The sequence below is a fragment of the Lepisosteus oculatus genome, chromosome 23 (genome assembly GCF_040954835.1).
Source record: "Lepisosteus oculatus isolate fLepOcu1 chromosome 23, fLepOcu1.hap2, whole genome shotgun sequence".
Classification (NCBI taxonomy): Eukaryota; Metazoa; Chordata; class Actinopteri; order Semionotiformes; family Lepisosteidae; genus Lepisosteus; species Lepisosteus oculatus.
Window position 1 is genome coordinate 9,829,525 of NC_090718.1, and position 26,617 is coordinate 9,856,141.

The following is a 26,617-nucleotide window of genomic DNA, read 5'->3' on the forward strand; positions in this document are numbered from 1 at the left end:
AGACTAAAAGGAATCTTGAAACTGACAGGCAGTATTGGTTCTTATTTTTCCTGTAGGCAGTATTCTGGTTGTCACTGTCTCTCTGTAGTTAGATATATGAAGGATTTGAAGGTACATTTCCATCTCTCAAGAAACAGTTGGATCAGGTCCCTCAGATTGTTTAGCTTTCTGATGAGAGAGATGAGTCAAGTGGCCTCCTTTAATTTATAACTGTTCTAAGGTTCTCCAACTTTAACTCTCAACTTTTACCTCAACATTTGAACTTGGTGAGGCACACTCCACTCGTGATAGCGTGCGTGTTGTTCTAAATTCCCTTTCAAGACGGGATTCTCCCTTCCTCACTAAGTTCGTTTCAGAATCCTGGGCAACAACCACCTACAGATCCGGGGAATCAAGAAAACGGACGAGGGGTCGTACACTTGTGAGGCTCGGATCATGGCCCGCGGCGAGATTGACTTCAGGATCATCCGGGTTATTGTCAATGGTGAGCACTGTGAATCATGCCCCTTTGTTTCTTTCATGTTCAACGCAGTGGAGTGCCTCTTTCATTCTGGGCACGTGGCATCTTCAGTGTCCACCACATCCGCAGATAACTGGCAGTTCACAAGGCGCGACACGGTGTCCAAGGGGATTTCCAAATAAATTTTCCCTCTTAACTCATTTTGAACTGGAAGCTAGCAATGAAACCTAATAAAAAACAAAACTTGATGAGATTATCTGCTTTTTTAGTAACTGGAAATCTATGCGTTGTTTTTAGTCATGATCACTGAAGGGGTGGAATGTGACTTCTGACAAATACAAACTTTGACTGATCGGAAAGAAAGCTGTCACTGTTAGTTTTCACTGAATGTGATTGCTTGACCGTGCTAATTTTGTACGGTACATGTTTGCTGTGCTGTAGGAGGCAAATCTATATCTGAGTTTTCGGCTCCTTTTTTCCAAATGCTCAGTTAACACAATTTCTCATAAATGCACTGGAAAAAAGAATACCCCATTTTTGCACTACTACGAAGTCATCTGTAGCTGTGTTCATTCCCAGCCATCACTCCCACAGCTACTGTAGTTGCTGTCTTTGTGCTGTATTGTTTGTTGCCTACTGTGCTCTGAGTATTACTCATGTTTGTGAATTTGATCTCACAGTAGCTTGCCCTTCATCATGATAGTGTTGTTGTTTTTTTCCAGTTCTCCCTACGATCAGAACCAGGCAGCCTGAACTTAATGCTACAGCTGACATTGGACAGTCTGTGGTGCTGGCCTGCGATGCTGATGGCTACCCAGAACCTACCGTTACTTGGGCAAGGTAAACTAAAGCATGAGGAATCCCAAACTTCACACATACAGTGGGGAAGCAGCAGTCTGTGATGTTTGCAGTGCGATGCTTTGCATCGTTAGCACATTGGGAACAGTCCGATCATTCATTTGTTAAATACTGAGAAGAAGAGAAGGTTTTTGGATTGACGATGATTTAACGCAAGGTGTGCGGTGTTTAACATTTATAGTTATACACCTGAGCGGGGGTCCTGGCTTCAGTCCAGGACTGGGGGTGTCTTCTATATGGGATAGGCCTGTTTTCCTGATGTTTGCAACAATAGGCTTTCGTAGATGGCCAAAATTCCCAAAATGAGTTCAGTAAGAATCTATTAAAAATGACATGGTTTTTAATCAGTGGGAAAATAGCAAAAGTTAAGACCATACCCCAGTTGAGCATGATGAACAGCAGCTTTTCTTGTACGGTGAATGAGTTGTTCCGCTTCTAGCAATCAAAAGAGAAATTCCAAGAGTTCCAAGAGATGATATCTCCATTACCTGCAGACCACACGTATTAACAATAATGCAAAAGAAACTAAATGAAATGGGTACTTTGATATCGAAATGGAAAAGAAACCTAATCCCTTCCCAAACCCCGCCAGATCAAAACAATAATTTCACAGGATAAAGACAAGATTCTCTTCCTGCAATAAACAAATCACATACAGTACTTCTTACAACATAACAGGTCCGAAATCTCTCTGGAATTTACACGTCTGTCACAGTAATAGTACTCAGCATTCATCCTGTATTTCACCTGGGATTTGAAAACAGTTGGCAGTGTTCTTAACTTCCTGATATACAGTAAATCATCACTGTTGTCTTTCCAAGAAAAAACTGAACTGCTGCAAAGTATAAACAATGCTCTGTCCCTTTGTGCATAAAAAAACAATACTGCTTTAAAAGTCATGTTAAAATACATATATAGCTTGTATTAAGTATGTACAGTACACTGCATAAGTATCAGTCAGCACAGAAAGAAGTGGGTTACCATTCAGTGAAACAGCGATAAACAGTTTCTCTAAAAGGACAGGAAGGGCATTTGTCAGTCAATGTGGGATTTAAACCAGACACAAAAGAATTCACTGTGAAAACAGCAGCCTCCACTGCAGATCTCCAGCTCTTTTGTTCGATGGTGTTTTGCACAGGGATCTCCGGCAGGCTACAAATCCTTCCTCGCCCCCACTCTGCTTCTCTGTGGCTTGTCGGGGGGCTGCTGGAGCTGGGCTTTCAGAAGTGCTGTGTGAAGTGTCTTTCCTGCCGCTGCAGTATCCATCCAGGCCCTTAGGGCACCAGTCAGCGTGAGAGCAGAATTAAATAGCATTGTGGCATTGCTCTGCATCGATTAGAAGATCCTTCCTATGCCTCTTGCAGAGAAACTAGGGGTGGGGCAGATGGCGCACTCAGATTAGTTGTACTTGATGTGCATCAGCTCTGGGAAGTGTTACAACACTGTCTTTAGCCACAAGTGGGCCGAAGGCTGTGCTTTTTTCCTAATGGGTGAGGGAAGAGGGGCGGTGCTGGACCTGCTGGACCGCAGTGGATGCACCAGGCCAGGCCAGTGATTGCAAGAACTTGCCCTGAACCTGGACGGAGAATTGAAGGGCGTGAGAGAGCAGTTGGACCACTGGCAGCAGCTGTTTACTCTGCTGTCCCAGCAGGCAAGGACCTGCATCACCAATAATCTGGGGGCTCCAGCACTGTTACATACAGTAAGCTGGCGTGTTTAGCGCCACCAGTGACTCTGCACTTCCTGAGACGGGTGGCTCTGGCTGCCTCAGTGCGTGCAGTCCCAGTGTTCCAGGCAGCGATTCACATTCCTGGCCAAGCTGCTGCCGTCTGCTTGTTGTCCATCCAGTGGTTGCTGTACAAACCGGACAGGCTGTCGTGTGGGCCCCAGGCCTGGCACCCTGCTGCTGAGAGTAGTGGCGCTGAGCACGGACCTCTTTCTGTTTCAGCTGCCCTTGTGCCGCAGTCTTCTGTGGGCCTGGTGAAGGTCGCAGGTTCAGAAAGACAGAAAATGGGGTATAAAGAGTAGGGGATCGCCTGTGAGCTGGTGATACACAACCCCAATGGCAGTTGCTCTTTTGCTTTTCTTTATCTGGTGTTCTGTGCTTCAGTTACCTGACCTGGACCTGGTGGGGGGATATTATTATCACTACACTGACTACTGTATGTGCAGTTTGCCCTGCTGAGGGAGCTATTTTGAGGGCTTTCTGAATCGCAGCCCCTTTCTGAGGGCCAGAGAACAGATGAGGACACAGTAGAGATACAGACAAAGCACCACCAATTCACCAAAGAATGAATTGCCATTTTGCCCTTAACAGATCAGATAGAAAACCACATATATGGAGACTGAGTGTATTTGTGCTTCAGTGTTTTTACAAGTGCCCAGTCATTATCTGCAAAGAGTTAAAACATCCTTTTCCAAGCGCCTTATTATGAAACTAGTTTCTCATCTGGTGAAACTATAAAGGAAATGACCTTACTTTATAATTAAACAATCAGTCATAAATCTATAAAGACTGTACTACTGATCTGTTGTTTTCAAGAGAGGAAAGATAAATTACAGTATAAAAGGAAAAAAAACATTGAATTTAGGTATTGTCACCAGTTTTTTGGGTCTGTTTCCTTGCATATTTAACATTCCTGTTTTTTTTTTTCTGGTGCTGATAACATTGAGTTGGAATAGAATGAGATACTAAAGCTAATGGAATTAAATCTCAAATCGTTTGCAGATGCATTGAGATTCTTCCTGCTCTCTTCCCACCTTAAGAGCCTGTACACTGACAGCACTGAGTGCTGTTTTGAGCTCGGTATTGACAAAGAGGTTGTGATATGACTTTTGCTCTGAGAGGGAGGAGGACCTTTCTCAGTTTAAGACCGGGATTACAAGGAGATCAGAAGGTGTCTCCATCATGGCTTAGGGCCAAGGAAGCAGAAGGCAGTCCCACTCACCAATTTATCATTTGTCTTTAGGGTCAGAGACAGCTCTGTCACACTTCCTAGCTCTCGCTGTCAATGGTGTGAATATACCTTCAGTGCCAGTATAAGATAAGCACCACCCTCTTTGTACCTCTAAAGTTAAAGTGCTGGGGTAGCTGAGTCACTCTGCTGTCAGGAGTCTTCACAGAGCACATTGCCTGGAGGTGAAATGTTATCAGACTTCTCTGTGCAGAATTCCCACAAGAGGCAAACAGGTTTCTTTTGGAGCTTTGGGTTTGCAGCACAAACCTATCTGCTGTGTCCCCTTCGGAATAAAACCTGGCATAAACTACGAAGGCAAATTATGAACCATTTATTTACACAGACTTAAATGAGCCTCAAGGGAGTTACGTTTGCCCAGGTAAAACTGAAATGCATAGTTCAGATAATATGGTGTTTTCAGAAACAAAAACTGGCCTGAACTATGCTGGAAGTGAAATAAATTTGGTTTTATTACTGTTCTTAATTATGGGTGACATGGTAATTGGGTTGTAAGAACTATTGCCTGCTAGCACTTAGATCCTGGGTTTGTTTCTGTCTTAGGTTACTTTCAGTAAGGAGTTTGCATGTTCCCCCTGTGACTGCCATACTGTCTTGGTGTCCTGTGTGCATGTCTTGCAATGGACTGGTATCCTATCTATGTTGTGTTCTTCCTTATTGTCTGCCGGGCTAGTACCAGGCAAAATTAATGTATGGATGGATTCGGTGCATTTACGCAGCCCACTTTCTTGGTTTTAATTTATTTTCCTTTATATTTGCCGCATTGAGTTTACTACAGTCAGCTTTCTTACACTTCAAAAGGTTTGTAAATTAAGATTTCATTTAATCTTTTTTTTTTTAATTGCACACCTGGTCCTTCTTATTGTGTGGGTTTTATATGTGTTCATTTTGGGTCCTTCATCTTTTAAATGTAGGAGGATGAGCAATATCTTTTATTTTTATTTTAATAAAATCAGTGCTTAAGCTACCTTATGAAAGTTCTGCTTCATGGGCGCAACTGCTTAATGAATTTCACTTAATCAGAGGAATCTGGAATGCTGAAGGAACTTATAAAATATGTTGGCTTGGTGTTCTCATTTACTGCTCAGTTCCTTACATTGACGACTGCATGTTGTTAACCTAATTTCCTCATTCTTCACTCTTGTTAGTCACAGTTTCTTCACACTTCATTTAGTGAGTCTTTTTAATTTTAAAGATCAGATCTTCTTCATGGGACTTCTATGCCTCCTGTTCTCATATGAGCCCTGTAAGTTTTTATTTGTTTCTTAGATCTTCTAATTTCCTGTGTTATCATTGGATATAGATAAAAAGGATGTTTTGTGTGATTTAAGCGTTTAAAAGAAGATTATATCAAAGGTCCAGAGAGGCAAAACAAAAAGGAATTACTTTTTAAAAGGTTAGGGAAGAAGTGTAATTTGTCTTTCTTTGCCTCTCTCTTTTACCAGGGATAATATCATTCTGGAAGCGGGCAGTAAGTACAGCTTCAACGAAGACGGATCTGAGATGACAATAAAGGATGTGAAGAAAGTGGATCAGGGAGATTACAAGTGCATTGCCAGGAACAAGGCTGGGGAGAAGGAACAGGAGATTAGCCTGAATGTTTTTGGTAAAAAAAATTAAAAACCCAATCCTGGTTGTCATAAAACTGCATTCTAGAGTTTTAACTTTTAATTCTCCTTTAGTTATGATTGTTTTATTCTTTTTAAAGTTAGGCAAATTAAAAATGAATATTTCCAGCGTAACATTGTAGGAATGATGAAAGTATTAGAGTAATTATATTTTTATAACCCAAAGAATATGACTAATTAGTACTAATGGCACCCCAGCAAATCACAAGAAAGCCTAAATATCCATTCCTAAGACACTAGTCTGTACAGTATTTTTATTGTCACGCCTTTCTGTTTTTAAATGCCCCCGCTTTATATAACTGCTCTTTCTGTATTTTTCAAAATGTTTTCCAAAAGTAAAGGGATGGGAAAAAGCACAAAGGGTACTTTCATGCAGAAAGGAGCATAGTGAGATGAGGCCCGGTCTCAAACGCACTGGAATTGTTTTCACCACATGCCACGTCCTCTATGTTAATGGGACATATTTTTTTATGCAGTGCATGTTTTGCATTCTTCCAATAGTGAAACCCAAAATCACCTACACTGAGAATAAGACAGCTTTGGAACTAGAAGAACAGATCAGTCTCACCTGCGAAGCCAGCGGAGATCCCACACCTAATATTGTCTGGAGTTTCGGCAGGCGGGTTTTCACAGAAGGAGAGCAGGTATGTGCTCAGTGCTGGAAGAGGATGTGAGCTACAGTAGACAGCAGGTATGACAGAAATTGCTTGAGAGCCTCTCGACGTTTATATGCGTGTGTGTGTAAGACTCAAAGCCAGTCTGCCAACTTCCGTTCTATAAGTATTTGCCCTTGAAAGTTTGAGGAGACTGTGCCAATAAGCGCTCAGCATGCTAGCCAGCAGAATGCCTTTACCAAAACAGTGAGGGTGGATTTACTCTCGTTATTTCAAACCTTGGTTTCTCCCTCTGCAGGAGCCCATTAACAGGATATATCAGGTATGAAATCGTACTGGCAGGTACTGTAATAAAACCAATCAATTAATGACTTAAAACCCTGATGGATCAGAAAAATAATTGACAGTGTTTTAATTGCATTATATACCCAATAGAAATGTTTTTTCAAAAACAAATCAAAAAGAAAATTTGATATTATTCCTAGGTTGATTCAATGCATCGATCCATTGATGTTTTTTGTTTGTTTAATGACATTCAGCTGTCGGAAATGTGAGGAGGTAGTTTTTTTTCTTTGTAAAGCTTGTAAGAAAGGGACTTTTGTCCAAAGATGTATTGTAGATTGAGTTTTCTTATTTTCCAGGTTCTTCCCTTTGTTCTTCTAAAATTACAGATCATACTGTTGCATTAGCTGTGTGAGCACACAGTACATCAGCTGTGCCTTTTCACTCTTTTGCTGCAGCAAAGTGGCTTCAAATGTCCTGAGCTATTGGTTGTTAAGATGCCTATGGCCAGTGAATGATTGTACTGGCATCACAGCACACATTGTATCTAAGAATCGCAAAAGAAAAGTATACAAACTATTTTTAATGTACAAGACAGGCCTTGGACAACTTCAGAACTTTGATGTGCACGTGAATCATTTTCATGCAAGTGAAAGCATCCCTTAAGCATTCCATTGTGAATTATTATTTACCACTATTATTGATTTAAAATTTACTTGCAGTTTTTAAGTAGGTTTTCTACCTAATACAAATGAGTACAGATTTACACAGATGTAAATTAATGCAGCAGGAGGTTAAGTCTGTATTTAGCCTATACAGTATAATCAAAAAATTGGTGAAAGTTTGTTGTCCTTTAGTAATTCTTGCCTTTTCGAACGTCGATTTATCGATGCATTGCTTTTTTGGAAGCTAGATGTGCTGATGGGGAAAAATGACCATCGTCTCTAAGCTTAGTCATGTACAAATGTCTCTGAACTTTTCCAAAATTCAGGATCTTATCAGGGTTCATGGGTTTGATGGAATATACGGCAGAAATGTTGCATGATCACTATGTAGCTGTAGATCCCTCCAACCCCCTAGTTTACATGTGGATGGGAAATTACATATTAAAAAACAAACTTTGAGTTTTCTTTGCATCCATAATAGGGGATAAAAGAAGCTACAAATGCATCAGAAGGGTTTGTCATGCTTTAGATTATCATACCATGATCATTGTACGTTTCCAACTGAAGGCTAATTCAGGAGACTGGAATAGCCCTTGGGATGCAGAAATCACTGAAATGTAATGTCCCATTGCTCTGAAATTGGTCATCACACCATACTGTATGTGTTAAAAAAGATAACAACAGCATTTGCATTCTGCATTATTATGCATGCCTGAGTTGTTCACCCTTATTCAGACAAAAATAATTAGCAGTTAAGGAGCCGCTTGGTTTCATTGCCACCTCATCAGGAAAAGCCAAGCAAAAGAGCACAGGCAGCAACTGTTTAAGAGCTTTCTACATTGTGCCACCTACTGCAGTCCTTAAGAGCGCTGGTTAGGGTTATGTCAGCAAAAGAGAAGCTGCTTCTTTCATTAACAGGCAGTTACAAAGAAGAAACATTAACCACTGCTAATTATTTTTACATCTTTCATTTTTTGTTTGGTCTCAGTGTCTTGCTAACAGAACGTGTGCTAATCCCCACAGTTTGGGCTGAAATTGGGTAGAGGAGGGGAGAAGGAAAGGGACTAAGTAACTGATGTAACCAGCAACTCTCTTTAAAAATATGTATTTTTTGAGTTTTACAAATCTGTGAAATTTAAGGTATACTTTTTTCTATCATAGTCAGTTCCCTGTTTTTACTAGTTTGCCCTTCTGACCCTGTCTCCCATATGGTTATGTTTTTTTTTCCAATTCTCTCCTTGCTTTTTTTATTTTCTTTAAGATTTATCACACCGGCATGAACCAGTGCATGGAAAATCCATATTGCTGAATGGTGCAATTCAAAACAGATTTCTGGTCTACAGCAACAGTTTGCAAAACAAAGAGTAAAATTAGGAGGGTAAAAACCATAGTCCTTTGCTCATAATCTTTGTGTACTGAATACATACCTTGCATGATGATTTAAACAGATGTCTTTTTTTTAGTATTTTTCCCTTTTAATTCCCTTGTTCCCCACCTGGTTGTCTGGAACTACTGTATATCTGCCATCAGGACCAATAGGGCAATGAGTATATCTGGAGAATATGACATTAAGTTAGTGCTGTAGGAGTAAGACACTAGTATTTACATTACCTCCCTGGAGAAGTGACTTTAACTGAGGTCAGTTTAATATGAGACAGAAATCCTGTTCTACTGATCCATTCAGTTTCCCCAATGTTATCATCATAATAGGACCAACCATGTTGTTAAGAATTCTTCCAGAGACAGAGATACTATATAATGCATGCTATAGATTCATACATTTTCAGAGAATGAAACTTCCAAGTTTCATTCACTTTAATACAGATTCAGCATTTTTATGCGGTGCAGCTGCAGTCCTCTTCTTTTTCAACTTGTCCTTGAAATCCAGCACATGTTTAATGCAGAGCTGCTTTTCGTAAATCCCAGGAATAAGGTTTGGACAGCACAGTTCCTGTAAAGGAAATCTTTATACAGTCAACAAAAAATAATGGCTGGATGCATGCGGCCCCTTTAGAGATTTCTGTACATGATATACAGTATGGAAGAGTCTCGCTGCAAGGAATTAGTTAGAGGATGTGTTTAAATTGGTAAAAACATTTTTTCCAACAATAAGTCAGTCTGATACATCAGCAATGAATAGACCTTAGGCAGCAATGCAGCCTGTATGGATGAAAAAAATCCTTCTTTATTTTAAATATTAAGCTTTTTTGTACAGTTTTTATTAATCAAATAATTCATTTGTTGAGGTAAATGGGGCTGGAGAAGAAGAGGGCTTGTCTAATCTTGTGTCACACATATTGACCTTCAGCACTGCATATCAGGGGAATATTAAACAAAACACCAAACAGGGGCTACTGGAGTATGCCTTTCGGAAAGGTTGAAAACTACAGTAGCAGCACTTGCTGAAGTAAAAACGAAAGGAGATAAGGGCTGCCTGAGCTGGGGAGGGTGATGTAAGAAAGCAGTATAATTAAGACCCAGACCTAAACTTTTGCCTTATTTGTTGGAAGCTGTGTTTTTTTTTCGTCTCAGGCTCTCAGGCAGTGGGAGAGAGCTCTGTCCTCCTGTGCCTCACAGAGCTCCACTGTGTTCATGAGCTTCCGGTGGATCAGTGCCAGACCTCCAGATTCATTTGTGCCTCCAAAGACACCAGCAAGTGAATGGCAGACTGTCTTCAGTTAGCACAGGACAAAATTAGTATGGGAAACAAGATATTTATTTCGAGATGAGTTGCTATGGAGAGTGGTCTGATGGCAGAGAGAAATGGTCAAGTTCTGATTTTTTTTTTATTCTTTCGTTGTGCTCTACAAGAAGCCCCCCTACCATGACCCTTCTGTCTCTGATAGGCCAGGGCATGTCATACTTCGTTTTTAGCGTGGAGATTGTGAGAAAATGGTTGTCTAAATTACTGCTGACTAAAGGGCTTGCAATCAATGGAAATTACGTCTTTTCGTTATCATTGTTCTTTTTTGGGGGGGAGTTTATTTCATTGTCACCTTTTGGTGTTGTTGTTTCTATGTCTCTGGTACATCATGTGTGCATACAGCTCCACATTTTTTTTATTGTTTTATCCTTTATACTGTGTGCCAATTGGGAATACATTTTCATTTGCGATAACAACCTGGAGAGTTACCCATGTATACAGTGTGGCATCTTATTGGAGCGCCTTGCTCAAGGGCATTTTGATAGTGCCCACTCGGGATTTGAACTCCTGCCAAACCGGTCCAGATCTCTGGAGTTCAGAGCCCTAAACGCTACTGCTCACTGATGCTATATAGGCTTTTTTTCCACATTGAAATTGAGGATTTGGGCAGCACTACCGCAGCGCCCTGTTCAGAGTAAAGAAGTGGAATTTAAAAAATACAGTATGTGCACAGCAGAACATGCTGGCAGAACCACAGCTATGAAACATTTTTTATATGCCAGAATGCAGACGCAAACTGCTGAAGTGAGAAAAACTCTTTTGCCTAATTGACCAGTTCAGGTTAGCGTTGTCCCCAAGCAAATGAAACCTACAGTATTGCTCACTGTGTGACAATCATTTATACCTTAGTGCCTAAAAGTTGCACTGTTTTAGCCTTGTATATGGGGATGGATAGATACAAAATGGCATTACAATTGAGTAGCGTCTCCATCTGTGAGTAGGCACCAAGGCAGCTTAAAGCAGCAACAGAGAATGCGATCTCTTTTAATTTGTGTTGAAACTTACTTCTTAAGCGTCACATTCTGAAAAAAAATACTTGAAAGCTGATCTCTCTCCAAAGTTGCTTGTCTTTTTTTCCCCACTGAAAATTCATTACACAAGATGAATCAAAATCATTCATGCCTGCTATACCGCAACTGTACATGCCCTCATATTTTGTTTGTTTTTTGTGTTTTTGTTGTTCCTGTTAATTTAGTTTTTATGGATCTCTGTGACAGTGTACAGAAAAAAACTAAATCAGGTTTGGAATGAATTCAGGATGGAGGTGGGGAGACTACAGGAACTTGGCATAAGAACTATCCTTTTCTCAAAAATCAAGGCAATAATAACGTCAAACCAAACTGACAAAGAAAATAGAAATTCTGAGTTGGACAAAGTTGAAGAGAAATGAAGGCATGCGTATATATTTATAAAATAACGGATGTGTGTGTTTCAGCAGTTAAGCCACTGGTGCCTCATACACTAATCAGACGAGTACATTTTCATCTGAAAGAAAAACATAATAATTCTAACAAAAGTGTATGCATAGTAGCCTACACATTCTTTAAAGAGTTTAGCTTTTGCTAGTTTACAATAACAGTCTTGTGTTTTGCAGTACTGTGTACTGCATTTTCCCTGTAGTGGTGTAATCTGGCCTGTAAAATAATTCTGTTGTGCTTGTCTAGAAGCCTCACTTGTCTGACATACACCAAAAATATCTTGTCTTTAACACACTGAAAGTCTCTTTGGAGTGAGATATGTTTATTTAAGACTGCTCATTTACTTCCATGAAATCTCTGAGCTAAACTACTGGTCTTTTACTGGACCTTGCATTTTTGTGAAGCTGACATATTTCTTGACCAGTGGCAGACATTTCTCTACAGTTGACAGACAAAAGAGTAAGTTCTTTCAGATGCCAAGAGCAAAATGGAGAGAGAAAATGGAAAGAAAAAAATTGACCCTATTGTTTTGCTCTACAAGTAATCCATCTTGAAATGATAGATACTTTTTTTCTCATAGAGGATAAAATACTTTCTCTGACAGTATCTCACGTGAGTTCCCGTGTTCCGTATCACACGTTTTGTTCATTCATCATCCGACCGTGGCCTATCCAGCTAAAAAATAATGCAGTGTCTGGAATAGCTGGATTCCCGCCCAGATCAGCATTAAAATTCAGTGGTAAATTACTGACTTGGTGCTTGGGCTGTTTCTGCAGTATGGATGTCTTCATTCACCTTGCTACAGAGCGTTGGGTTGGAATTGCCAGCTAGCAGCCAGAATGAAGTTTTGATTAAATTAACACTCAATATATAATTAGTTACGTATCAATTGTAATGGGTAGTCGTTTTGGTCAAATTCCATTTAATTGATTAAAGAGAAAAAATAATTGACAGACAAATTTCAGTGAAAGACTAGGAATTGCTTTTAACTATGATGTATTAGGCTTGGATATATTGCTTTAATTTCCCTAAAAACAGTTTAAGGAGACTGATTTTTGCCACTTGTTTTGCAAATCAATCACAGTAACTGCAACTTTAACACACTTAAATAACTAACTTTTCAGTAAATACTGTATGGTGAAAACTAGCCCCTTCTGTGGAAATGGTTGCATTATTTTGAGAAGTGAAGTTTAGGAGTTTGAACAACTACAGTCTTACTAACATTCTCACAGATACTAACTTCACTTTCTGTGAACCTGGATATTATTAAGATGCTGATAGTGCAACAGGGTGTTGTTTCATAGCATTGATAAATGTTATTTATTTCTGTTAGGTATAGGCATAATAGTGTGAAAATGGCTGCAGAAAAGTATTTACCATATGAATTTGAAATCATCTGTTTTGGCATTGCAGAAAAAAATGTCACAGTACTGTATATGTTCCATATTCATAGCATCGTTTATCACTGGCACATTTTCATCTGCTTTTTATGTCTTTCTTATTTATCAGTGTTGTGGGTATTTTTAATGTCAGCAGTATATTTAATTTAATCATGCACATTAACATGTATATTCATGATACCTGGAAAAGACTTTCAATATTATTCAATATTTCAATATTAGGCAATATTATTTAATATTTAAAGAAAATGAGCCATGAATGTAACAACCCATTAGTGTTATTGCTATCCCCCTATCATTTTAACCATCCTATTTTAAAATAATTGATTGGAAAAATGGGGAGCACAGACATGCCAATCAGATAATGGTAGGAATAGACCATGGTACTGCATCGGAATCAACTAAACAAATAAAATGGAAAGTAAGACAATTCAATTTTAATGGAAGTTACCATTTTTACAGAATGATTTTTAGGAGCAGGTGAGTTGTTAAACAAATAATAAGCATTTTGCCATTGAAATTAAATTGAGATGAGTAGTAATTTAAACCACAATTTAAAATGTGATCTATATTAAGAGTACAGATTTTTAATGCTTATCGAGATTGCTGAGAGCATTATATGAGTCAGTGATTTGTTGGCTTCCTTAAGGTTAAGTGTAATTGAATAATTTATAATTAGCTGAAAGGCACTTTTTTGTAAGAAACAACACGCAGAGGCTGCTGTTCTTACATAAAAGGCATCTAATCTTTAATGCTAAATTATTAAATTGTTCCCACCATACATAAAAAATGAAAAGACATTTGAATGTTTTGATCAGTTGTCAGCTTGCATTTTAGTCTGGGTGGCAGATCATTTATCATTGTGATGGGCTGACGTCTGTAAGGCAGCTATGTTTGGAAAGTCACCTACCTCATTTTAACTCATCCTCTAAAAAGCTGGAAATGAACTCCAGCTTTTGCTTTTCTTCTCATTTTAATTAATCACCTCCTATCCATCTTTAAATATGTCATGCTACATCTTACATTTAATAGCACTCACTTTATGAAAGCGCTTAAGAATATACTGTATGCTATTATCTATGTTCTCTCAATATCTAGTCCCCACATTACTGGAGATCTCTCAGACTTTCCAATGCTGCTGTCGAGGACTTCGGCATTAATCTGTTTGGGAACTGCCACACCTCCCTGACTGCACACATACATTGTGGAAACAACATCTCTAAAACTGACATCAGCCCAGTGAAGTGTCCCAGGCTCCTACAAGCATTAATGTAGTTCAGTACCTGAATTTCGGACCATTGCTAGATGTACTTTTATGTATAATAATACAGTAATCCTTTGACAACCACAAGGTATACATTCCTGAAACCCTCACAGCAGGTAGATTTGAGGTTGGTTAACTTAAAAACGGAAACTGGAACCGAAGTCCCAAATTAACCTACAGTATGAAAGATCTTTTTTTTCCCACCTTCCATAATTGAATACAAAAACACCACACTAAAATAACATACAATGGATCTCAACAGGAAAACACACACACACACACATTCTATCAATGTCATATCCTAAAAATAAATTCTGACAAAAAAGAAAGACAGATATTTTTAATATTCTTATCAATCAGGCTTACGCTTCTTAAATAGGCCATTAGCCAGTTTCATTAGCACTGAAGACCTGATCAGTTAAATAGCCTTTTTCATCAATCAGCTTCTTCAGTTTGGCAGGAAACTTGGATGCTGCCTCCCCTGCTAACTTCAACTTAGGTAGTCTGTAATGCTTTTTAAAGTCATCAAACCACCCTTTGGTGGCAACAAGCTTTTCAGTCTCCCTGTCCTGGACTTTCCACACAATGCTTGTAAATTTTTTTATCCCTATCACATGTGATACTCAGAGGTATTTTTGCAATGTTCAGATCACGTGGTACAAAACAACATGGTTCTGATAGTTGCCTTCTTTTTCTTAACTGTGCGAACTGTGTGTTCATTAACAATAAATCTGCAAACAGTGCTATTGCTTTGTCCTTCTCACCACGTATCAAGACTTGTAATTTATCCTTTTATTTCATATAGAGATATTGCTGATCTTGCGCACTTAGCAATGCCAGGTTCTTCACCTTTTCTCATAAGCTTAGGAGCCATTTTAACTGCTTATTTAACTATTGTATGCAACAGATACGCAGCTTATCAAACACTTTTTTCTTCTAAGCTCATCACAGATCTAGATCGCTTAGCAACACTGGACGCTTCTGAGAATGTTGTCAGACCCACTCCCACCAGAGCTGGAGGTCATGCTAGAGTTGTCACAGCAACCGGCAGAGCTTCAGCTTGGCCTGTCAATCAAACGGTTGCTGTGACTACGTGCTCTAGCTGGAGATCTGTTCCACCTACACACTATTAACCTCCACACCTGCCTCATGGGGAGCAGGTTATTTAAGATCAGGCTTCGCATCACACTAGTGCTCAGTCTTACTGTTCCATTCTCAAACCTTTGTGTTCTCAACTTTGTTTTACCTCTGGATTTGACCACACTTCTCTTTAAGAGTTTAAATTTCCCCATTGTGTTTGCTCAATGGAAATTGCAACTGCAAATTGCAGTGCAAAACTGCAGGTTACGCCATGGCACAGGTGCTGCAGGCTTTTCCTACACTCTGCATGTCAGCCACTCCTTCACTTTCCGGTCCCACTTAGTGGGGAAGCCTTGACCTGGGTTCAGTTTTGGACATGTGGGTGGAAAAATGAAGAGGCCTGCAGAGATTTGAAGTCACCGATCAGTCTTGCCACTGGACTGCACGTTTGTCTCTGTGAGAGATGGTGTGAGAAACGTCACAACACCTCCGTTGAGCCTATGACTGTCATGAGAAGGTGAGAAAGACCCAATTCTTTGGTGAGAAGGACCCAATGCAGACTGGCCAGGCCAGACTCACTTTCCAGACAGACTCTCCAGTCACTCCCTGGGGTTGTGCATCTATGATGGAGGCAAGGCACACCTCTGCAACAACTGCCCAGAGCTTGGAAAGGAGGGGGTTGCATCCTCTCCACTTTCTCCTGAGCACTTTATTGTCCTGGTCGTTTTGTCCTGGAATTCACGTACATGCTTTTGTGGAGTCTGGAGAAGCTGGGAATTTCGTTGACATTGGATTAGCAAACCAGTTGGGAACACCATTGGACTTGTGTCCTAATCATTCTAACGTGCAAGCCCTAGACAGCCAGCCTATCAGCGCTGGAGTAATTAAAAAAAACTGACCATTTCTTTCTGCTTCACCAACAGTCATGTCATCTTGAATCATCTCCCTCTTGTGTGGGAGTTCTGCTCTTTGCCCATTGGTCCTGGGGTTTCATTGGCTGTTGTGAAGCCACACTCGCATTGACTAGAACATTGACTTTAAAAAAACTCACCACTTGGAGTCCTGCTTGCCATGAAGAGGGCATCCCAACTCCTCTTACAGTAGCTGCAACTGAAATCACCCCAGGTCAGCTGCCAGCCATTCAACTAGACCTGTCAATCAGACGGTTGCTATGACTATGTGCTCTGGCATGAGATCCCTTCCACCTACACACTATTAACCTCCACCTTAAATAACCTGTCTCATGGGGAGCTGGTTCTTTGAGATTAGGTTTTGCATCATGTTGCCCCTCAGTCTAAGAGTGCCTTTCTCAAGCCTGTTTTACTTCCAGATTTGACCTTGCTTGGCTTTGACTTACTACCACTTACTTCCCTCTCCTGCCTGTCTGCTTGCTTACCACGCCAGCCTGCCTGTCTGCTTGCTAACCACCCCAGCCTGCCTGTCTGCTTGCTTGCTTGCCTCCTTGTCCACCTGCATTTAGGTTCTTTTCGTGGCCCTGGCTTACTGCTCAACTCCGGTTTTGAGCAGTGCTTACAAAGGCTTGATCAGTTGCGTGAGGGGCTAAGTAGTAGTGCTGTTGTTTAGGGTATATGAATCCACAGTTCATGCAATAAAGGATAGCAGGGAAGTTATGAGAGTGAGTGTAAAAATTGGAACAGCAATGTCGCTGTTCCGCAAGGCCTCGTACACGCCAAGTGACCTGATCTAAGTTTGAGTGGTAATGCTAAGAATTATGTTAGAAAGTTATTTAAAAACCATCCACTATTATTTCCAAAATATATTGTGGGTAAAAAATATATTATAGGTGAAAAAATGATTAAATTTTGTTAATGGGTTAAATCGTGACTTCGGTGCCCCTAACCCTATTTTTCCCCCATAAGGTTTTAAGTTTACCAACCACAAATATATCACCCCCAAGGGTTTTCTGGAGCTACAATTGGCAAGGGATTACCATATATTTACATAATTGGATATCTAATCAGCTATTATCATTGGTGCATCAGCATAATGAAGAAATAAATCTGTAAATCAAAAAAAGTCAAACTAAAATGTTTAGTAAAAGTAATGCACACTGATCTCCGAAATACAGCAAAGCACCCTTTAACTGAATTGTACTGGAGCAATCACAGCTGCATATCTGTAGTTTACACATTTGATGTTTCGTAAAGAATGCATTCAGGTTCGTAAAATTTGCTATTGCTGTGATGACCTGGACTCATGCATACCAAAGTGTTTTCCACTATGTGAAATGTCAGTGTAAAATGCAAGCAGATGGCTACTGTTGCTATGAACAGCATATACAGTACATGGAGCATATATATTTAATCTGAATGAGACCTTGTCAAAATGTAACACTTTTAATGTAATTTAAAATGTAAATGTTTGAGTATGCTAATTAACATGTTTCTTTTTGTAATTAAAACACATGCATCTTTTTTAACATAAGCTCATTTCACTGGACTAGAACAGGTAAAACGTAAATTGTAAGTGCAGAATTGTGCATGTGCATCCTGTTGCAATGCATGACTTTAAACTGTTTGACCGAGGATTTGTTTTCTTAAGGATTCTTTTTTTTTTTGCCTTTTTTCTTTTGTGTTTTGTTTCTGTGTCTGTTTTCCCAGGCTTCATGGACTCGGCTCGAGAAACACGAGGTATGGCTACTAAACACGTAGCCAGACTCTATACAGTAGATACTAATGTTAGAATGGAGAGGGGCCTCTGTTACAATGGAATATGGTGTTGGCTTCTGGAGGACTGCTGTGCAATACTTAGGACTGGCCAAGTTCAGCAGTAATAAATAAAACAGAAGGGGCAACATTTTAGATTACCTCCCCCATTTCTGCCTTATATTCCTTAACTGTAACTCGTGTTTTTTGTTATTTGCTTCAGACCTTGTCACTCTAGGGTGAGTCCCAGTTGACTGTAGGAAAAAACAGGGTCACTCTCTGTCCTTTTTCTGGCTATGGTGCTGGGAACACCCCTCACCTGTTTAACAGGAGCAAGCCACCACTTCATTCTGCTGTAACTATGGCCACAGCGCTCTAGAACTGCTTAGCTAAGGACTAACTGAATTAACCAGCTCGACATTACACTTCTGGGAAGTTGTTGATGGAACTTTTTTTTTTAGTAGTAACAACAACAAACTCCATTAACAAGTTTTATTTTTTGCGAAGAGGAGCAAATGAGGTTTTCTTTTAAAACAAATTGCATTTAAAGGCAAAAATGTACAACACGTGAAAATCATAAGGCTTTTACAATTAGGGAGCACATGATCTTTTTTGAGGAACAGTTCTTTCTTCCATAATTTTTCAATACCTAAGAGATATGTGCAACAGCAGACAATTGTTGCTACACATGTTTTGGAGTATAACAGTACTGTATAACTGTCTGTTCTCAAAGCAGATTGGAACTGCTCTGTTTTAAACTACATACTGTATGCTAGGTAGGGAATATTGTTTTTTTTTCTTACCAGAAGAATACAAAGATCAATTGAGAAACTGGGTTCAGATCTTCAGTACTGTAGGTACTGATTTCTGGATGTTCTTGTTCTTTTTTTTCAATGCATTTGAAATGGGAAGATATGGATTTTTTACATTTTGTAGTCACATAAACCATTGAGATTGAGGGTTTTATTTATTGAGCTGCTTTTGCTCACCAAGGGCTAGTAAGCTAATGTAATTTGCTTTTGTATTAATTATTCTTTTGTATTATTATCTATTTTACTTTGTAGTTCAGCAACATCCCATTGAGTTCACATTAATAAAGATAGTTTTTTCTCCTTCATTTTTTTCTTTTTTGTTTCTTTTGCTCATATTGCCAGAAACAGATTAAAAGAAAAGGCATCCAATTAATTAAGCAGTACTTCTTAAACATAAAGCTTTGATTGCATTGCTTCACTCTTGTCTGGGATTCACAAAGACATTACATATTCAGGGTCTCACCTGCGTGTCAGTGGGAAGCCAAAATATGGATGAAAAAGAAGTCTTTTCAAGGATGATAAATCTTAAAATGCTTTACTACTTATTATTTGCTTTGGGGTTCAGTAAAATGCCACCTAGCTCACTAGTTCTGCACTGCTTTTCAGTATTTTTCTGAGACATTCATTATTGTACTTTTTGAAGATACTGTAGATTAGCAAGGAGAAACTGATGTGAGAAAATTGCTCTATTTGTGTTAAAAAAAGCAACTGAAAAAAGCTTTTTCCCTAGTGATGGCCTCTGATAAAACATTAAAACATTAAATTAAAGGAATGTGGGGGGACTGCACTAGCTTTTATTCCTAGGTGATAAATCTTACAATAGCCGTAGAAGTAGTGACTTCGGATTTCTTAACATTCTGAAGGCTGCAGCAATTCAACAGTAATTGCATAAGTGTAATGCTGAATCTTAATTTATGTGTTGTTTTTGTCCTCTGTTGATTGCTAGGTTTGCATATCAATTGCGATGAAAGGAAATGTGAAAATAGCTCGGAAATAAAGAACATTTCAGTCGAGCAGAGAATTTTTACAGCTGCAGTCTTCCCAGGTTATCATTCACAGTTCAAAAAAAGTCGACATATATCAGTCGCAAATGGATGATCTCATGCAAAAAATAAAAGCCTTAAAATTTTTCCTGAGTGGAAATTCTGTGATTTCACGAAAGCATGTACTGTATTGTTGTCGATACAGCAAGGACGAAGGCAGGTTTTCAGCAGATGTTTTTTTTTTTTCGTATTTCACCATTTCTCGTAACTCACAAAATTAACTCACATCATTTTGTTTTTGAGTAAATTCCAACAGTGTAATGAATGGTGGGTGTTTAAGGCAAGAAAGGAGGGAAGGGTTATTTAAGTGGGGTAGGTTTACAAGTATATCTTTTTGTTGCCATGCTGCACTTTGTGAAAAATGGATTTTCTCCCCTTCAGGAAAATAATGGACTTAACAAAATAGGTTGCGTTTTTGCTCCATAATGGCATAATTGCTGTTTTTCCAAACTGACACCATAATCTTACTTCATTTTGTGTAATGGCTTTTAATCTAAGCTCCCTCACTAATGCACATCACTGCTGACTGTTAGTGCAATTGGATCCAGAGTACCCTGACTTGTGTAACATTACTGGACATTGCCTTTTCAAAGGGTGTTGGACAACCTGTGGAAATGATAGGATGTGTCACTGAGATTGTGTGTTAAAATATAAACTATAAAGTTTTCTTACATGGCTAAATCTTATATGGATAGCCTAATGTATTATTTCCTTAGGCTTTTTATGAGCAAAATGTTCATACTGAAAATGTTTGATTGGATTCACTAGGTGTGAGGATAATGGAGGAACAAACAAAATGTTAGCAAAATTTTGAATGAAGACATCCAAGTTACTTTGAAACAAAAATATTCAGAACTTGTGTCAAACTGTAAAGTAAACCCAAATTCAGTGCCAAAGAACTTAAATGGCATAAAATGTATCCCAGGTTTTTTTTTTCTTTGCCATACGATCATTGAAAAAGCTCCTGTACAACTCTGAGATGAACATGCCTAATTTTTAATTACAAATTGGATTGTTGCCAAAAGAGTTTTGTCATATTGTTCTGCTAAGCAAACCTTTTAGATAGGTATTAGTCTCTTCCAATTTGTAATGTTGTGACTTAACTTGATTTACATAACGAATATAGCTGTGACATAATTCATGACACTGAGCCTCTAGGAATGGGATCTAGCATGTGGTTTTGTACATATATGCGCTGAAACTCTGTAGTCCAGTGACAGGATTTCCATAGGTTTAACTGATGGTATAATCCCACACCATTTAATCCTTGATTCTATAACGTGGACCTGTTGAAAGGGAACGGTCTGCCTGTAATAGGAAGGCATTATTCATCTTTCCATTTGACACTGGAATCATGCAATGTTTTTGTTCTTTTCTCCAACTCAGTGAATCCTTCCTTCCTAGTAATGAGGACAAATTAGAAAAAGGTGTCAGAAGAGGAATCAGCTGTTTCTTATTTAAACTTGCAACTTTAAAAAGCCCTGCTGTAGAATGAGCTTATTTGTGTGTGTGTGGCCACACTTGCTCTTTAGTTTTTTTATTTTGTATCATTAAAAGGCAAATACTCAATTTATGTGACATTTGCATGTTCTTAGTTTTCAAGAGGAATGGGGAGTGGGGATTGGTCCTTATATCTACTGTACTAATGGGCAACAGGATTAGAGAGAAACAGAACTGAGCTCGATGGGCCAAATGACTTCATCTTATCTGTGGCCTTCCTGATATTTTTATTTTCACTTGTTAGCAATCCGTGTATGAAAGCATGTGGCAGAGACTGCTTTGTGACATACCGACATGTTTGTAGATTGAAATTTCTCAGTTATGTGGTGATTTATGGTCCAAACCCCCTGACAGTGTTACTTCCCACAGTTCAGTAGGTTGTGACTCTGCTTAAACTAAGTTAAAAAATTGAATTGATTTTGTGTCAAGCATTCACTATATTCTTCTTTTCAATAAACAGGGTTCCATTTGACCAACGTAGTTTTGAGAGAGAACTAGAATGCTTAGCCTCAACACAGATCCCTTTTTACAAGCTGAGAATGCTTCCAAGTTATGGCTTTATATTTACATGATCAGGGGGTCATTTTCTGGTCATTTGAGAAAAGCTGTAGAGTCAACCTCTTAAAACTGGGAACTGTTGTAGTGTAGAGTGAAGGTCAGTTTCGCAGCTGGCTCTGATGAAGAAATTGATTTGTGCATAACACTAGACAATAAGAGAAGGCTGGCAGCTATACCAAATGAAAAAAAAAAAGATGTAATTTCAGTGTTGTCACAGAAGTAAATGAATGACGGTCATTTCAACAGATTGTGCTTTGTCAAATAGGAATACAGTGTGCCAACGATATTTAGGATTCGGAAGCGATGAATATCTGGCCTTACACACTACATATATATTTTCTGATTATTTAAATGTCATGGCAGAGGGCCATTTTTAAAATAGCTGTATCTCATGGCACCATTAGTCTTTATCGTATTTTATTAATACATTTGTAGTAGTGAACACTCAACAAAAGGCTTTGATTTTTTTTATACCTCAAAAGGTGATACTGTAGCCGTGATCGTAAGAACATTAACCCTCTATTTCCTGAAGATAATTTGACTTTATTGATAATGTTAGTAAGCTAGGGGATTGAGGTGGACCGTTCCTGTCTATAATATACTAGAAATGGTAGTTCTGTGTTTTTTCATTGCTGTAGCACCAAAGTGTTCTGATGCTTCTACTTTTAATTATATGGAAAATAATATTTTTTGTTATAATCCAGTCCATTTGTTTCCTTCTAACTGCAATGTTTGTTCTTTCTCTGAAGAGTTGAAATGGAGAACATTTTTTTTTTACTCTGAAGTCCATAAACACTATTTAGTATAAGACACCATGGCTTAGTATATGTGGAGTTATGTAATTAGAATTCAACTCTAGTCTGTTAACTTCTTCATAGCTGCCATTTCTGTTTTGCTTCAGGCATAATGTTTTAAGAACACAGCTTGTGATTTAATTCAAATATAAAATAATGAGAGTAACCGTGGAAGGATTCATGGGCTGTGTCTTAGAAAAGTGGTGCACTGTGAACATGAATGGCATTAATAACAGTGTTGATGGTTGATGTTCGACTGCTTGCTTATAATGCTAGAGAGGAACATTGGAGTTCATTTCCATAGCACTTTAGGCAAGAGAAGTTGTAGACTAATTTGTTCTTGAATCTGGTCGTACCATCACACAAATCAATATCTCCTCAGGGACTTCCATAATCGATCCGCACCATCAGAACCTGTTAAAAGATGCCAGCCTTGTCAAGTTGAGAAGGTTGAGAGTTTCTAAAATACTGATTAAAAGGAAAAGAAGCAAGAGTGCAGTCCCACACGGTGTCATTAAAAACATATTTTCAGGTTGCCGTCTGTTGTTTTTGTGGTAGCTTCACCTCAAGAACTTGAGGAAGTGATGGTCAGTGTAGGTGGAAGTCATGTCTCTTGAGGAGTACAGAGAGGCACAGCCGGGTCAAACCCCGCTGCTGAGAGGCATGAAAAACCAGCACAGGACAAACGAAGGGGTGGGGTCACTGTAGCGTATGGGATGGAGCTCAGTGAGTAAAGCGGGAGTTCAGAAGATCGGCCCGTTTTTCAGAGCAGTAGCAGAGAGCTGGCAAGGGCTGGTGTTATTCCACCGAGCGATTGATTGATCGATCGATTGATTGATTGAGCGAATGCTGTCTAAAATGACTCCATTTTCCAGTTTTTTTTTATGGCTCGTACTGCTGGAAACCATAACACGGCAAATGGTAGGGCGTTAAAGCAGAATAAGCTCTGACTCGCAGGTTGCTGCTTCACTAACACTCTTTTCTTCTAAATTTATTTCTTGTGCCGTGAACACTGTAAACATTTGTCACCTGAGATGGCCGTTTCGCTTTATGGACTTAAAAGGGTTTTATTTTGCTCTACCATACGTTCTGTACTTTTCTAAATTTACGGCTTGCCACCGAGGGATGGAAACTGCTAACTAAGGGTTCCTGTGTGTAGGTCCATCATATTCTTCTTTACTCTTTTTTAATTATTACTGTAATGTAGTATAGACTAACTGGTAAACATCCCAAAGTAAACATTTACTGAAGATAGCAGTGTGTGACACTGTGTTTGCTTAACAATGTTTTTAGTGGGTAAGCATGTTTGTCTTCTCTGTGTGCTCAGCAGGTCAGATCTTTTGTTTTTAGTCAAGGGAATGATTTATTGCATGAAATAACTAGCAAATTCTCAGAGGAGACCACTGTTCCTCTCTGTTTGGCCTTTCTGGGTGCAGTGCAGCTTGGTTATGGTCATTTCATACTTGAATTAATTGTTTTTAACCCGAAAAGTCATTTAGAAGCAATCCTCCACATCTCCTTGTTTGCAGGCTCTGAAAAGCAGACCACAGCATATTTGTAATGGAGAGCAGTTTGGTGACAGTTTAACTGTCTCATTAACTATTTTCTGTTGATGTGCTAATTTTGTTTGTATGTGTGGTTTTATACATACTGTATACAGTATGTCTTAGGGAGAGTATTTTTCCTGAATTATTAGAAACCCGTCACAATGTGAAGTATAGTGCTTTATCAGGAAAAGTACGAGGAAGCAGCAAAAAGCAAAACAAATAAGGGAGCTATAAAAATTATGTAAATAAGTGTAAAAAAAAGTTATTTCCAAGCTGAGAGCTTTCGCACACAGCTTTTGGGTGTAAATCTTTGTGTAAGTGTGATTAATTCATTCGCACATATCCAGCTGAGATTTAAAAAAAAAATCAGTTCTCCCTTCAGCCCCGCAAAATTGACTTTTTTTAGCTGCCGTAAGATCCCCATGTAAAAAACGCAAATGATAATTGACAGAAATCAGGGAATACTTATTGAGTGGGAGCTGTCTAAGGCGTCTTTGTATAGTTTCACTTCAGTCATGTATACCAAAAAAGACTCCACTGCAGGGCACAAACACATGTAGAGGCTCCCTGAGGATGTCTGTAACAGAGTCAGGAGCACTCTCCATCTGGAACCATCTGTGTGGTTTCGCATAGATTCTTAGCGCAAGCAGTGTAAAGTGCCAATACATGCCACTTTTTTAGTAGTCGGTGCTTTTATGTATTTTGCATTCTTTTCACAGTGATGTAGAAAACTGGAGATTTTATTCATCTACTGAAAAACAAGTCTTTAGTCATCATGAATGATTTTCAGGACACAGACAGAAAGCATACTGTAGATGAAAATTATAGTTGAAGATGTGTTAGATGTGTCACTACAAACCCTAAATGTATCCTGAATGCACTTAAACATATTTGAATGAGAAGGAGAGGGTAGAAGACAGAGTTAGGTCACATATAACAAATGGGAGCCATATCACCCTGCTACTCATAATTGGCAACCCAAGTGAAGCTCAGCAGGTGTGAGCCTGGCCAGTTCCTGGATGGGAGTCCTGCTGGGAAAAACTGAGGTTGCTGTTGTAAGAGGTGTTAGTGGGGCAAGTAGGGGGCGCTCACCCTGAGGTCTGCATGGGTCCAACCCACACCCACAGACCTGACACCCAGGCTTCATAACGAGGACTGCCAACAAACGGGATTTTACTAAATTGAAAACAAAAGGAATAGAAAAGAAGGAAGGGATAAAACAAAGAATACAGGGATGGACAATATCCTGTGACCTTGTCGGCATTCAAACTGGCCTGATACCCACCTGACACCTGTGACATCCTCCAGGATTACAGATCTTAGATCTTCTATTAGTCTCCTTCCAGGGAAGATCTCCAGATAACCTTCCTTCTCCAGGTCTTTCCCTTTTTCACTTCTCTCTTCCCCGCAGCTCTCACAATCAGGGTGTTGTCTCAGGCATGGAGTGTTCTCAGAAATGTACTCCACAAAGCCGACACCACCTCTCATACTATTGCTCAAGGCGTTTTCTCTCTTTCCCTCGTCAACAGCATGGATTTTATAGTTTTGTGCATTTTCAGATTCCCAAGTGAAAGAACTGACTGAATCGCTTCATTTATTTTGTTGTTTTGCAGTTACTGAGTATCAGCGATATCCTCTTCTGCTGTTTTTAACGCCTGTGTTAACATCAATTAATTTCTTTCACAAAACTGTAAATCCTTTTCTACTCTTTTTGGAAGTAGAAAGTATTGTGGCAGAGAGTAAGTACATGACTGCTGTAAACAATGTAAAACAGAAATAATTGAATAAAAACAGAATAAAACCTTTTGTCATAGGTTTCCAAAGTTTTTTAATCCTCTGTTGTACACAAAGGATTTAAAATGCTAGTGAAAAAAAACATAGATACTAGAAAAGCAAGCTGAAATATGTGGGCAGTTACTGTATGATGAATTGTTTGAAGAAACCCTTTGAAGTATCAAAGTGTTCATCCACTGTAAGACAGGCCTTCAGTTCTGCTTGATGAACTAATTTGGAGCTACTTTGATTACTTAACCTGGGGCAGAAGTATAGAGGAGAATTATATGAAGTCTGCGGTTTATGGAAACCACAGGTTTTTGTTTGGATCAAATCCAATACAAAGATTTGAGTGAAAAGGTACAGAATGAAAATAAAAAGAGTTAAGTTAGGTCTAGAGCCCAGTAACATTTTAAAATGGAAAGTATTTTTTCTATTTTTTTCTTCAAAACATATTAAAGGTATATTTATTGGAAAAATCATATGGCTATTCGTAGAACCAGTACTCATTAAAATTCTGTTTATTATACCATCCCATCTGTTTGCGAGACAAAAACTTTAATTAAGACTAAATTG

The 26,617-nt window shown here is 38.9% G+C and overlaps 1 protein-coding gene across 13 annotated transcripts in view; it reads left to right on the forward strand.

Moving 5' to 3' along the window:
- Positions 1-26,617, forward strand: part of LOC102684295 (neural cell adhesion molecule 1) — a 353,088-nt gene that overhangs the window by 276,235 nt on the left and 50,236 nt on the right. For 6 of the 13 annotated variants that reach the window (XM_015337750.2, XM_015337753.2, XM_069182972.1 and 3 more), the window contains exons 5-10: positions 347-484; positions 1,183-1,300; positions 5,739-5,899; positions 6,423-6,565; positions 6,834-6,857; positions 17,970-17,999. In XM_015337750.2, coding sequence (XP_015193236.2) covers positions 347-484; positions 1,183-1,300; positions 5,739-5,899; positions 6,423-6,565; positions 6,834-6,857; positions 17,970-17,999 — 614 coding nt within the window. The remainder of the gene's footprint in view (positions 1-346; positions 485-1,182; positions 1,301-5,738; positions 5,900-6,422; positions 6,566-6,833; positions 6,858-17,969; positions 18,000-26,617) is intronic. The other 7 variants (XM_069182973.1, XM_015337758.2, XM_069182979.1 and 4 more) reach the window with 3 other exon arrangements.